Source organism: Propithecus coquereli, unplaced genomic scaffold (assembly GCF_000956105.1).
Source record: "Propithecus coquereli isolate 6110/MARCELLA unplaced genomic scaffold, Pcoq_1.0 Scaffold88, whole genome shotgun sequence".
Lineage (NCBI taxonomy): Eukaryota > Metazoa > Chordata > Mammalia > Primates > Indriidae > Propithecus > Propithecus coquereli.
In genome coordinates, this window is record NW_012155062.1 from 9,765,302 (window position 1) to 9,779,057 (window position 13,756).

The 13,756-nt window shown below is 43.2% G+C and overlaps 1 protein-coding gene across 1 annotated transcript in view; it reads right to left on the reverse strand.

The window, feature by feature from the left end:
- Positions 1-3,691: 3,691 nt before the first annotated feature.
- Positions 3,692-13,756, reverse strand: part of EDAR (ectodysplasin A receptor) — an 81,210-nt gene continuing 71,145 nt past the window's right edge. Inside the window, exons 10-12 of the mRNA XM_012664282.1 lie at positions 12,871-13,030; positions 11,749-11,809; positions 3,692-4,039 (exon numbers count right to left, since the gene is read on the reverse strand). Of these exons, the coding sequence (XP_012519736.1) occupies positions 3,717-4,039; positions 11,749-11,809; positions 12,871-13,030 (544 nt within the window). The 3' untranslated portion in view covers positions 3,692-3,716. The remainder of the gene's footprint in view (positions 4,040-11,748; positions 11,810-12,870; positions 13,031-13,756) is intronic.

The window sequence follows — 13,756 nt, forward strand, 5'->3', positions numbered from 1 at the left end:
GGAAGTTAGAACAAAGGAGAAAGAAAGTCTTAACCATGTGGTGGAATGTCCATGAAGGCCATGGTAAGTTTCATGAAGGATGAATTTATGAAAGGCACTTTGCATGTAATCAACTTGGCTATAATCAGAAGGAAATTATTTCCATCTTTCTAAAGATTGAGCTTTGATATTAAAAATACACTGATACAAAACTAAAAATTTGGTCCCCTATGTTAGAACAAGGTTTTCTCCAAGTGTTGATCTATTCTTAGTAAAAATTGCAAGAGGTTTTGATTTTTAATTCTGAAATGTGTTTCTTTATATTTTCAACCATCTCCTGGACTGCAACTTCTTCCTGCCTATTTCTGCCATACTTCTTTCTGAGATCCATTTAATTTCCCTAGTTTCAGGGTAGAAATGCTGTCTTCTTCATTTCTTTTAATTTTTATTTTATTTTATTTTTTTGAGACAGAGTCTCACTGCATTGCCATGAGTAGAGTGCCATGGCATCAGCCTAGCTCACTGCAACCTCAAACTCCTGGGCTCAAGAGATCCTCCTGCCTCAGCCTCCTGAGTAGCTGGGACTACAGGTGCGTGCCACCACGCCCACCTTATCTTCTTCATTTAGAATGGTAATTTCATTTCTTGTGGTGGAGTTTTTCTCTTGAAGCTTCTCAGAATCCTATCTCAGAAGTTCATCTTCTGCTCTATCTCCCTGCATGTGATTTGCAGGTCAGCTGACCCCTACTCACCCCTGAGCTTCAATAATAATGATTGTTGCTTTAAGAACTGAATTTTGGGATAGTTTGTCATACGGCAGTAGCTAAGTAATACAGCTCCTCATGAACTGTATTAACATAGGAACCTGTATCAAAGCCCCATGTACTAAACATGAGGAAGTCAAGGCTGGTACCAGCCAAGGTGGCGGTCTTGGTGGAGGAGCAAGGTACACATGCCCTAAATGAACTAATGGTGGCAACTTGGAAAGCAATGTTCCAGATGGTTTTCTTTTTTTTTTTAGTGAATGAGACTTTTATGTTAATTTTTGAGTTATTAAATTTGTTTCTAACAGTATTTCCAAAAAGAGGTAAATAATATGCCGTAAGGTCAGCCAAATCCTCTGTTGTTGTTGATGGCTACTTGGAGTGCTTCTTCCACTCTTTCCATTGTAGAATATTTAGGGAGGCAGAGAACACTAGTACATGTGTATGTTCTCATAGGATCTTTTTGGGTCAAATTTTCACATGCTCTCCTTATAATACTTTCTTCTGCCGAGTTAGTGGCCCAAGGCCACAACATTTTAGGCACTTCATGTATGGCTGGTTGCAATCCATAGTCCTGTCATACACAGTGCAGTAACCAGGAACACAACAACAGAAGCTTATCCACTCACCGCCCTCCCCACCACAAACACAAAGAGCTCACACTGCAGCAGTCCGTAGATCTCCTTTTTATTAGTGTTTATTGAGATTATAAAATATAATAAGTTATATATACAGAATTAGACAAAAATATTGACGATTAAGACTTCACTGGCAAAGGGCCACAGACTTAGCCTGGGGTATTTTCTGAATGTTTTTAACTATTTCAAAATAAATGACTATCTCCATACAAAAATGGCAGCGTGGGGCCCCAGGTTCGGTCAGTGAGAATTATTATGGCTTCATTGATTATGAATTCCATGATGTAGGCTAAAGATCATCAGATCATTCTTTGATTTGTTTCCAAATAAATAAATGACAAGGAAGGTGTAACTATATAAGGACTAGCTCCCTAAAAATGGCAAGTTGAGAGCCGATGGACCATGGCCTGATGCCAGCAGGCCTGCTGGCCCCAGAGTCCTAGTAGCATGGAACGAGGCCAAGCACCCCGCCCAGGGACAGCCACCCCCCCTTCACTGAACACACTGTTCTAAGGAGGGTGCGTGCTGTTATCTAGGGACAGTCTGCTCGTCACAAGTGACATCTGCAGTGTAATTAAGGGGAGACTCTCATCATCATTATCACAAAGCAGGGAAAGGATTTCAAAGAGGAATTAAAAGGATAATTAAGCTTTGCCATGGAGTATTTAGCTTACAGGATTTATCAAATAGGTTCTGAAAAACAGCAGCAAACAGACACAGTAAATGATGATATTAAATATTCAGGACCTAATTATGATCCTCTCACAGTATGTTCTGCATTCATTGGCAGGAAATTGCTTGTTGGTGATAAAGACATGACTGATTTTCCCCTCAAAACATTTGTTCAGCCATGCGACTGTAATTTTAAAAACTTTGCTTTATAAGTCAGTGACTTTTTAAAGGAAGAATCGCTGTCAGATCTGTCCTCAGGGAGCTCAGCAGTGGTCACTGCCTGGTTTCCGAGCTCTTGGCAATTACAGGTGGATTACGAGAATCTGCCAAGAACAATGCTGGTTTATTAACTTTATCTCCATAAATGTTATGCCAAACAACTGCAGTTACCGCGAAAATGCCAATTCTGAGTTTTTCTGTTTTTATTCCCATTTTACTTGACGACCCACGCTGTTTTCACTTCCTACAGCTCCACTTTCATTTTGCTCACCTGAACCTTACTTCCCTGATTACGGAATCACCAACTAACCTCTCCTTTCCAGAAGAGAAACTGAGGCTGAGGGACAGAGAGGCTCCCTGGACTCTGAGGCCAGGCTCCCCACCGGCCGGCTCAGAAGGCTGAGCCTGAGACTCCCATGCTGAGGCTCGGCCGCAGGCTCAGACACTTTGGGATCCTAGACTTGTGCGTGACTGAGTTCTCAGAAGTCATCATGTCCCTTTCTAAGCAGAGTGGATCGCTCATGTCTGACTGAAGCAAAAACACAGGCTGACACATGATAATCTAAACTGCTGTGTCCTTGAGCACTGCTGCCCCCAAAGGGTCAAATCTGCCTGCGGATGAGGATGGAAAGCCATTCACGTGCAATCCTGAACCCCAGGGTCCCCAGGCCTAGGACTCGGGCAGTAAACGACACTGGCTGCTGCGCATCTGCTTGATTGGACAAACACACGCCTTGCATATTGGCGACACGAAGCAGCAGAGTGAGCTCTTTCTCTGTTGACCGAAAGGCCTGTAGGAACATAGATGACCTCAGGTAAAGTTATCGTAATGACATTAACAGACTCGTACTGAACCCAAAACAATGCATGGAGTGTGGTGTCTGCTTTTACAGGCATTTGACCAAAACTTTTGCATTTGCTTTCTTCATGAGGATGCCTTCCTTCACCACCCAGTGGGAAGCCATCTTCCCCTCAGAACTTATATTACATTTTCTTAGCATCTCTTCACTCGACTTGTTTGATGTCTTCCAGCAAAGTGGTTTGTGAACGTGCCTTCCTTTTGCCTCCCACTGGAGTGCAAGCTCCTTAAATACAGGGGCCAGATCCTTCACCTCTGTTATCCCCACGTGGTTCGGTTCATTTGAGTACCCAGCAGTGTCTCTTGAATGAGTCAATGGTGGGCTGGTGGGCTAGATGAGTGAATAAACATTTACTCTACCTGGTGAAGCACAGGTGGGCTGCTGAGGGTCCCACCTCTACTCCTTTACCTTTGGTTAGGCTGGAAGATAGGCCTCATTTCCTCCAGCTCCTTGAACAGTGTAAGGCACATGGTGGCCTAGCAGAAAAGCCTCGATTTTTGGTGGTCTGTTGGCACCATTCACAGCTGCAGGGCTCTCGTTAGGTCCTTGGCTTGTCCCAGGAGGACAGGCCACAGGCTTGCTCCTCAGGAAGCCACAGGTGGCTGGGAAGTGGGTGGAACCACCCCTGCCCACTCTAGGATGTCTGCGCACAAGGACTCCACGGCATCCAGCCGCTCGATTTGCACCAGTTTTGTGAGCAGCTCGGGGATGCTGTAGCCTGCTGTGCTGATGCGGTCAAAGAGCTGCATGCCGTCTGTCATGCCCCCAATCTCATCCCTCTTCAGTCCGAAGCTCTCGGCAAGGTGGCGCCACGTCTTCACGATGGCCTTCTCGGAGTTGTACGTAGAGCTGAGCATTCGGCTCGTCTTCTCAAGGCAATCAAAGGGCAGCTCCGTGGGGCTGAGACCTACAGACACCAATAGCACGGTCAGATGTCACAAATGGCAGTCAACAGAAGCCTGATACTTTTCAAAATTATTTTTAAAACCTTCTTAAAAATTCTAAAACAAAATACAGATGCAGAAAGCCACACAAAACAAAGGCATAGCTTAAGGCAAACAGCACAACACATTGCCAGCCACAAGAGAAGCCTCTGCATGTACCCCAATCCAGTAATGACCCACCCCCACTAGGAAAATAACTGCTAATATTGGCTGTTATAGTAATCCCCTCATGGCCACCATTTTTAGCAGTCCTCCAAGACTTCAGTATAGGTTATCCTTAGTTGGGTAACCCTGCCTTACATGGGACTGGGCTGAGGGGGTCAAAGGGACAATATGATGTCCCTTTATGGGGACAGTAGTCAACTTTATGAAGGGTGCTCTCAATGACAGCCCAAGGCTGGGGATATCTGAACCAAGTCACTGCCAACTCAGTGGCCTAATGGTTCTCAGCCCTAACTGTACATTAGACTCACCTAGGAGCATTTTAAAAATGGATGTATTTCTACATCTGGAAGTTGGAGCAGATATACTTTTCCCTATTCCTCCCACTAAGTAAAGCTAAAAACCCTGAACATTAGGTATACATAAGACAACTCTGTATAGCAGAAAGAAGATGACAGACCCACTAGGGACCTCAGGATACAAGGAATGGCATGGTGGTGAGTTCCTTGGTTTTTCTTTTGCCTCATATATTCCAGACGTGGAGCTGAAGTGTCCAGCAATCCAGAAATAATAACAAGCACAGAAAAAGATAACTCTAACAGAAGTCTGTTTTCTAGCCAAAGCACTAGGAAAAGAGCAGCCTAACAAGAACAAAACATTTAGACAATAATTGCTCTATTCACCCAAACACCACAGAAAAAGCTGTGGCCCCACTCCCACCCAGACCATCAAAGGCTGAATGGGGAGCCTATACTTTGACCCTCACGGGGTGGTAACACTGTGCCAGGTAGTGTCAGGGAAGGACACATAGGCACCAGCTACTAACAACTCTCCTCCTCCCATGGTGTCACTGGAGATCATGTGGAAAACCAGACTCTCAGACTCCAACTAGCAGTAAAAAAGAGCTCCCCCTTGGGTGTCAATGAAGGCTGAGTGGGGAGCTTGGCATCTGCCTTCACCCCCATTCTCCTGCCGCGGAGCTGTCAAAGGGCACCACTCACAGCTGCAGGGCCTTCTAAAATAGAAGGCTTAAATAAGATCTAGAGTCTTATAACATGACATGAAAATGTCCAGCTTTCAAAATAAACTCACTCACAAAAAAGGAAGATCACAAATGAATGGAAAAAGCCAATCAATAGAGGCAAACACTGAGATGACAGAGATGTTAAATTATGTGAAAAGGATTTTAAAGAAACCATAATAAAAATGTTTCAACAAGCAATTATGAACATACATAAAACAAATGAAAAATAAAACCTTGGCAAAATACAGAAAATATTAAAAAGAACCAAATGAAGATATTAGAACTGAAAAAATAGGATAACCAAAATCAAAAGCTCAGGTATGTTCAATGGCAGAATAAAGACAGAGGAAAGAATCAGTGAGCTGGATAATAGAACAATAGAAATTACTCAATCAGAGAAAATAAGCTGAAAAACACTAAGCCCCAGGGACCTGTGGGCTTATAACAAAGGAGCTAAGGTTTGTGTCATGGAGTTTCATAAAGAGAGGAGAAAAATAGTGGAGCTGAAAAAGTACTTGAAGAAATAATGACTGAAAACTTCCCAAATTTGTAAAGAGACTTAAGTGTACAGATTTAAGAAGCTAAGAAAATCCCAAATAGGAAAAACCCCAAGACATTCATGTCAAGACACAGCATAAATAAAGTTCTGAAAACTAGAGGCAAAATCTTAGAAACAACCAGAGATAAACAACACCTTACCTATAGAGGAAGAGCAAAATGATTTAGAATGACAGTGGATTTATCATCAGAAACCTGGATACCAGAGAGAAGTGGCACAGTATTTTCAAGTACTGAAAGAAAAGAACTATCAACCCAGTATCCCATACCCAGGAAAAATATCCTTCAGGAATGAAGGGGAAATCAAGACATTCCAAGATAATGGAAAATTAAGAATTTGTCACCAGCAGACTTACCCTAAAAGAATAACTAAAGGAAATTCTCTAAACAAAAAAGAAGTGATAAAAAGAATGAAACTTAGAACATCACAAAAGAACATAGCAAGCAAAAGTATGGGCAAATACAATGGGCTTTATTTCTCTTTTTAAGTTTTCTGGATTATGTTTGGCAGTTGAAGCAATTGATGCGGTTCTAAATATATGCAGAAGAGATATTTATGACAGCTATAAACAAGGAAGGTAAAGGGACATAAAGAAAGATAAGGTTTTTACACTTCCTTCAAACTGGTAAAATGATAACACCAGTCAAATGATAAGTTATATGATGTAATGTCTAGAGGAACTACTAAAATAGCTATAGAAAAAGATACACTCAAAACATATCGAACACATCACTCAAAAAACATCAAAATGGAATTCTAAAATATTTTCAAGTGACCCACAGGAAAGCAGGAATAAGAAAACAGAGAAATGAAAAACAGAGACAACAAACAGTAAACAAAAAATAAAATAGTAGACTTAAAGCCCTAACATAACAATGACTACATTAAATGTAAATGGTTTAAATACCAACTAAAGGACAGAGATTGTCAGAGTGGACTTAAAAATTACCCAGTTATATGGTGTCTGTAAGAAACTCAATTCAAATATAATGATACAGGCAGGCTGAAAGTAAAAGGATGGGGAAAGATATATCATGCAAACATCAAGAAAAGGAAAGCAGAAGTGGCTATAACATCAGATAAAGTAGATGTCAATGGAAAAAAAATTACCAGAGACACAGAGGGACATTCTATGACAATAAAAGGGTCAATCCACCAAGAAGACATAGCAATCCTAAATGAATATGTACTAAACAACAGAGCTCCAAAATATGTGAAGCAAAAACTGATAGAACTGAAAGGAGAAAGAGATAAGTCCACAACTGTAGTCAAAGAATTCAACAGCTGTCCCTCAGTAATTGATAGAACAATTAGAAGAAAATCAATAAGAATACAGAACTTACCAAAACCATTAACCAATAGAATCCAGTCAACATTTATTGACCATTCCACTCAACAACACCAGAATACACATTCTTCGTAAATGACAGCCTTAAACTTCAACAAATTAAAAGAACTGAAATTATACAAAATGTATTCTACAAGAGAATTAAAATAGAAATCAATAACAGGAAAATTTTCACACACTTGAAAACTAAACAACACACTTCTAAATAATTCATGGGTCAAAGAGTAAGTTTCAAAGAAAATTTAAAAATGAATGAAAATAAAAATGCAATATATCAACATCTGTGTGACACAGATAAAGTAGTACTGAGAGGGAAATTTGTAGCACAAATACATACATTACCAAAGAGGAAAACTCTCAAGTTAATAATCTAAGCTCCTATCTGAAGCACCTACAAAAAGATTAGCAAAATAAACTCAAAGTAAACAGAAGGAAGGAAATAATAAAATTAAGAGCAATAACCAATAAACTGAAAAGAGTAAGGCAACAGAGATCAGTATCAATAACAGAGCCAGTTATTTGAAAAGATCAACAAAACTGACAGATCTCTAGTGAGACTGCCAAAGAAAAAATACAGAAGACAAAAATTACCAGTATCAAGAATAAAGCAGGAGATACAACTATAGGCACTGCAGACATCAAACAGATAATAAGAGAATACTATAAGCAACTATAACTCTGCACACATAAATTTGAGAACTTAGATGAAATGGAACAATTCTTCAAAAAGCATAAACTACCACAACTTACCTAATATAAAGTAGATCATTTGAATAGATTTATAATTATGAAGAAAAAGAATTTGTAATTTTAAAAATCCCTCCCAAAAGAAATCTCCAGGTCCACATGATCTCACTGAAGAATTCTACCAAATGTTTAAGGAAGAATTAACAATAATTCTGTATAATTTCTTCCAGAAAATAGAAAAGGAAGAAACACTTCTCAACTAATTCTGTGAAGGTAGTATTAACTTGATACTAAAACTAGACAAAGACAAAAGAAAACACACATACACACATGCACCCCAATATCTCTCATGAATGTAAGTGTAAAATCCTTAACAAAATATTAGCAAATCGAATTGAACAATATAAAAAAACAATTGTACATCATGATAGGTGGGGTTTATTCCAGGGAGGCAAGGTTGATTTGATATTCAAAGTTTACTCACCAAATTAATGTCAACCATTTATAAAGAGCCTAGAGCTAACTGAAATGGTGAAAAACTGATAGCTTTCCCTTTAAGATCAGAAATAAGGCAAGGATTTCCACTCTCACCACTCTTAGTCAACATAGTGCTGGAACTTACAGCCAGTGCAATGAGGTGAGAAAAGGATAGAAAAAGCATACAGATTGGAAAGGAAGAAATAAAACCGTCCCATTTAGATGTGATTATCTAGGTAAAAAATCCCAAAGAATCTAAAAGAAAACTCCCGGATCTTACAAGTGAATTCAGCAAGGTCACAGGATACAACATTAACATGCAAAAATAAATTATATTTCTATATACTAGCAATGAATACATGAATACTGAAATTAAAATAAAATGTCATTTATAATTTCTCAAAAAATAAATGATGTACTTAATGTGTAAATGTAGCAAAATATGTATAGAACTTGTATTCTGACAACTACACAATGCTGATGAAAGAAATCAAAGATGATCTAAATAAATGAAGAGATATACCATGTTCACGGATTAGAAGACTCAACATAATAAACATGTCAAATTTCCCCAAATTGATATACAGGTTTGATGCAACTCCTATCAATATCCCAGCAAGGTATTTTATATATATATGGGGAAAATTATTCTAACACTTATATGGAAAGGCAAAGGAAATAGGGTATCTACAAGATTTTTAGGGGAAAAATAAAGAATAAAATGGGACTTATATAAGTTATTATATAACTTATTATATTATACATGAACCAAGATTGTGTGGTACTATCGAAGGGACAGACACATAGATCAATGCAACAGGGCAGAGACCCCAGAAAATAGACCTACACAAATATGCCAAACTGATTTTTGACAAAGGTGCAAAAGCAATTCAATGGAAGAAAGATAACATTTTCAACAAATGGTGCTGGAGCAATCAGACATGCACAGGCAACAAAATGATCCTTGACCTAAGTCTTATATAAAACTTAATTCAAACTGATCATGGACTTAAATGTAAAACATAAAACTGTAAGACTTTTAGACAAAATCGTGGAAGAAAATCTTTGGGATCTAGGGCCAGGCAAATGAGATCTTAGACTTCACACCAAAAGCACAATCCATAAAAGGAAAACTTTATAATAAGTTTGATAAATTTGACTCATAAAAATTAAAAATTTTGCTTTGTGACAGAGTCTGTTAAGAGTGAAAAGACAAGCTAAGCAAGCTACAAAAGGGAGATAATACTTGCAAATCACATATCCATCAAAGAACTAGCATCTAGAGTATATAATGAACTCTCAAAACTCAACAGCAAAAAAATCACACAATCTAATTGGAAAATGGGCAAAAGACATGAAGAAACATTTTACTAAAGAGGACATACAGATGACAAACACAAGAAAAGATTTTCAAACATTAGGAACTCGCAAATTAAAACCACAATGAGATATCACAACACGCCTCTCAGAATGGCTAAAATACAAAATGGCAACAACACCAAATGCTGGCAAGGATATGGAGAAACTGGATCATTCATACATTGCTAGGGGGAATGTAAAATGGTATAGCTACTTTGGAAAACAGTTTGGCAGTTATTAAAAACACTAACCATGCAACTAGCATATTACCCAACAAACACATTCCTGGGCCTTTATCCCAGAAAAATCATGACTTATGTTCACAGATAAACCTGTACACAAATGTTTATAGTACCTTTATTCCTAATAGCTCCTAACTGGAAACAACCTAGATGTCCTTCAATGAGCAAATGGTTAAATGGACTCTGGTCCATCCATACCACAGAATGCTACTCAGCAATAGAAAGGAACTATTGATATACAAAACAACCTGATTACATACTATACAATTCCACTTTTATATCGTCTTTGAAATGACAAAATTATAGAAATTGAGAACAGATTACTGGCCTCCGGGAGCCTGGGCCATGGGGTGTGTGGGAATTGAGTGTAGCCATACAGTGGCAACAGGAGGAGCCCTTGTGGTGATGAGACTTGTCTCTAGCTTCATGGTATCGATATCAATATCAATGTTGTGACTTTTGTATATAGTTTTGCAAGGTGTTATCATTAGGAGAAACTAAGTAAAGGGCACACAAGATCTCTCTGTATTATCTCTTACCACTGCATGGTAAGGATCATCTCAAAATAAAAAGTTCAATTAAAAACAAAAAAACAAAAAGACATTGATGCCTGGGACTCGCCCCCGACTAATTACATCAGGGCGTTGGGGTGGAGGTTGGGTAGGCGGAGAGAGTGCTAAGACCTGCAGGTGACTCTGAGGTTCATCAAGGCTGGCACTGCTGGGCTGAGGTTCTCAGCCGTGGCTGTGTCCACATCACTGTGGGATTGGGAGACACGTGTGCCTGGGCTGCCAGGGTGGCTGAGGACACAGGGCTGCAAGCTCTGCACCCTCCCAAGCTCACTGGAGGGGCTCTTCTTGTGTGTGAGGTTCTAAAAACTGAGAGGAAAACCACTGTCCCAGGGGTACAGATTCTTAATACACTTTGGAGCAGGGAAGAGCTTTCTGAGAGATGGAATGCAAGTCCCCGACCATCCTGCATTGGACAGCTGACAGTCCTGGCCGTGCCAGGCTTGATGGGGCTGGCTGACCTGGGCATGTTTTTATGGAGAGATGCCACCTTTAGGCAGGCAGCCAAGAATTCTTGGCCCGGGGACTCACTGCAGTAGAGTTACGTCTGGCCAACGCAGCACCTGACCAGCAGGCCTGCCCGGGCGCAGCGGGCTGCTGTTGGGGGCGTGGGGATGACCAGGCGTCTGCGGAGAGGGGCGGACGCCAGCCAGACAGGAAGCGGGGAAAACCCCCACACCTGTGCCATGAGGGGGTTTATCTTTGGGGTGACTAAGAAGGTAATTTAGAGACTGGATTTTGCAGGGATTGGCAGCTGAGGATTACGATTTCAGACCGCAGTGTTGATGTTCCTAGTCCTGCTGCCCCTTCCCTGCCCACACCCGGACTGAGGTTGCCCTGAGACAGTCTGACTTTGGAAGGGAGAGAGAGGCTCCCAAGGCCACTGGACATTGTGAGCCGCCGAGGGAAGGGGAGGGGAGGCTAAGCATGGGATAAATAGTCATGTTCCCAGATGATGACTCCAATGCGCAGAGTAGCCTGAGGGCGCTGGGGACCCTGGGGTGCGAGGTTCATGGCTCTGCTCCCTGTCCCAGCAGTTGGGTGCCTGGGAAACGAGGGAGATGCCTTGCAATAGCTGGGAGCCAAATCCCGTCTCCCCCACACTTCACAGCCCGGTGGGCAGCTCTGTTTAGTGCCCGCCCAGGAGCGCCAGGGCTCACGTCCCCTTCCCGCTGCGGACGGACATCGGGGCGGTTGGCGGGGGCCACCTCGGGTGCGGGTCCCCAGCGGCTGTTTCGCGCTTACCTTCCACGACTCCGCACACGTTGGCATACACGTCCAGTATCTTCTTCCTTCGGCTCTGAATCTATAAAAAAGAGTTAAGAGAATGTTCCTCTTCATAAAGGGGGAAACGGCAGCGAAGAAGCAGCCCTCCGCCGCAGCGCTGGCGGACGCACGCCGCGCCCTGCCGCCCGGGCGTCGCCCTAATTCACCGGGAGAAAGGGTTTTCTTTGGGTTTTCCCACTCAGACATGTTTGGGGCACACCAAGGGTGCTTGTTGGGCTCAACTGGGCAGTCAGACTCACAAGACACCCAAGGCCACCGCTGACATCAGTTTGGAAGGTGACAGCGGGGAACCCCACCGGCCCAGGGGACTCTCCCCCAGAGCACACGGCCTGGCGCAGGGAGACGAGGCCCACAGCACGTAGGGCTCGCGTCCCTCGGCCACGGCTGCCTGTCGCTCTCACAACAGTCCCGCAGGCCTCCAGCGTCCTTGCGAGTGGCAGCCCCATGACGGAGGTCACTGGGCTCAGGGAAGCCCGGAGTGTGGCGTCCTGTCAGACCATGCCACGGCCAGGATCCCACTTGGGCACTTTTACTTCCAGCGATGCTGCCTAGCACTGCCGCTGCCTGCGCTGCGATCTGTGGCTAGAGGTACCGACCAGAGAGAGGACCGCAGGCTCAGTCCGCAGGGGCCGGGGCGGGCTCTGCCCACACCTCCGGCCACAGCACATCCAGGGCCTACTGCGGGTGATAAAACCCTGGGGACAATTTGTACATGTGAGCCTGTTTTTATATTATGTATACAGGAAAAAAAATATATGTATATTACACGTGTAGAAAATTATCTGGTTGGATATATGCTAGTATGTTTACAAAGGTTTTTTTCTGTCTGCTGGCATTCCAAGTGATTTTAACTTTTTTCTCTTTACTTATTAATTTTCACTTTCATTTATCAAGTGATGTAATAAAAGCAAGAAGAGTTTTCTCTTTTTATGATCTTGCTGTGAGCCTTCGCTCTGTCCGGGGCTCCTATAATGGACTTTTGGAGAAACGCCCCGCCTCGCAGGAGAGCCCATTTAACAAGAACGTTCTGGTGAGACAACCTCCCACCACACAGCATGGCGAGCTCTGCAGGAACCTCACCCCGGCTGACTTGTTGCTGGCGGCGGACTTCTCCCTCGCCAGGTGGACCAGCGACAGCAGGCACAGCTCTGGGGAGCCCTGCTTGTCGGGGGCCGGCTCCTCGTCACTGTCCACGCTGCGGCTCAGCAGCTGCTCGTTCTCGGACGAGGCGTCGTTCTCACTGCGGAAACAGGAGGGACGGTGGTTAATGTGCCTGGGGGGCTGCAGCCCTGACAAGGTCTCCCAGTGGTGACTCGCGTCACCCAAGTGTGGACAGTCGGGTGCAATGACTTGTTCCTCAAGGTTTGCCGAGAACCTCAGGGGCACTGCGCAAGGGGATGCGAGATGAGACAGACACATCCCTGACCCCTGCTCCTTTCCAAACAAGTCAACACCTGCAGCCTGACCTGAAGGTGGCTGTGCAAGGGCTTCACAAAGGTGCAGTGGAACTCCAGGAGCCAGGGCTGCCCCTGAGGGTGGGGACAGCACCTGCTCATCTGTGCACCCACCGTCTGTCACACACTGAAGCTCAGTAGAGGTTCACTGAGTATGTTCTAGATCCCTACACTTAGTCCCAGCGAGCACTAAGTTCAACCTTGTGTCTTCACGTTCAGCAAACAAGCTTATGTGGCCAGCTCCGGATCTAGGCCGGCTCTCTAGAGTAACTGAAAACGAAGCCTTGTGCCTGGGAAGCCCCCTCGTGACTTGTAGGGTGAGCTGGCTGAAATGCGTGCACCATAGGAGGGGACAGCAAGCCCCGGCGGGTGGGCACGATGAGTGCCCACACACGATGAGCCTAGGCTCACGCCACCCCACCTCTCACTGCCCAGGTCCACACAGGACCCGGGCTGGCCCTAGATACATGTGGCTTGGAGCTTAACCTCTCAACACCATTCCAAATCTATGA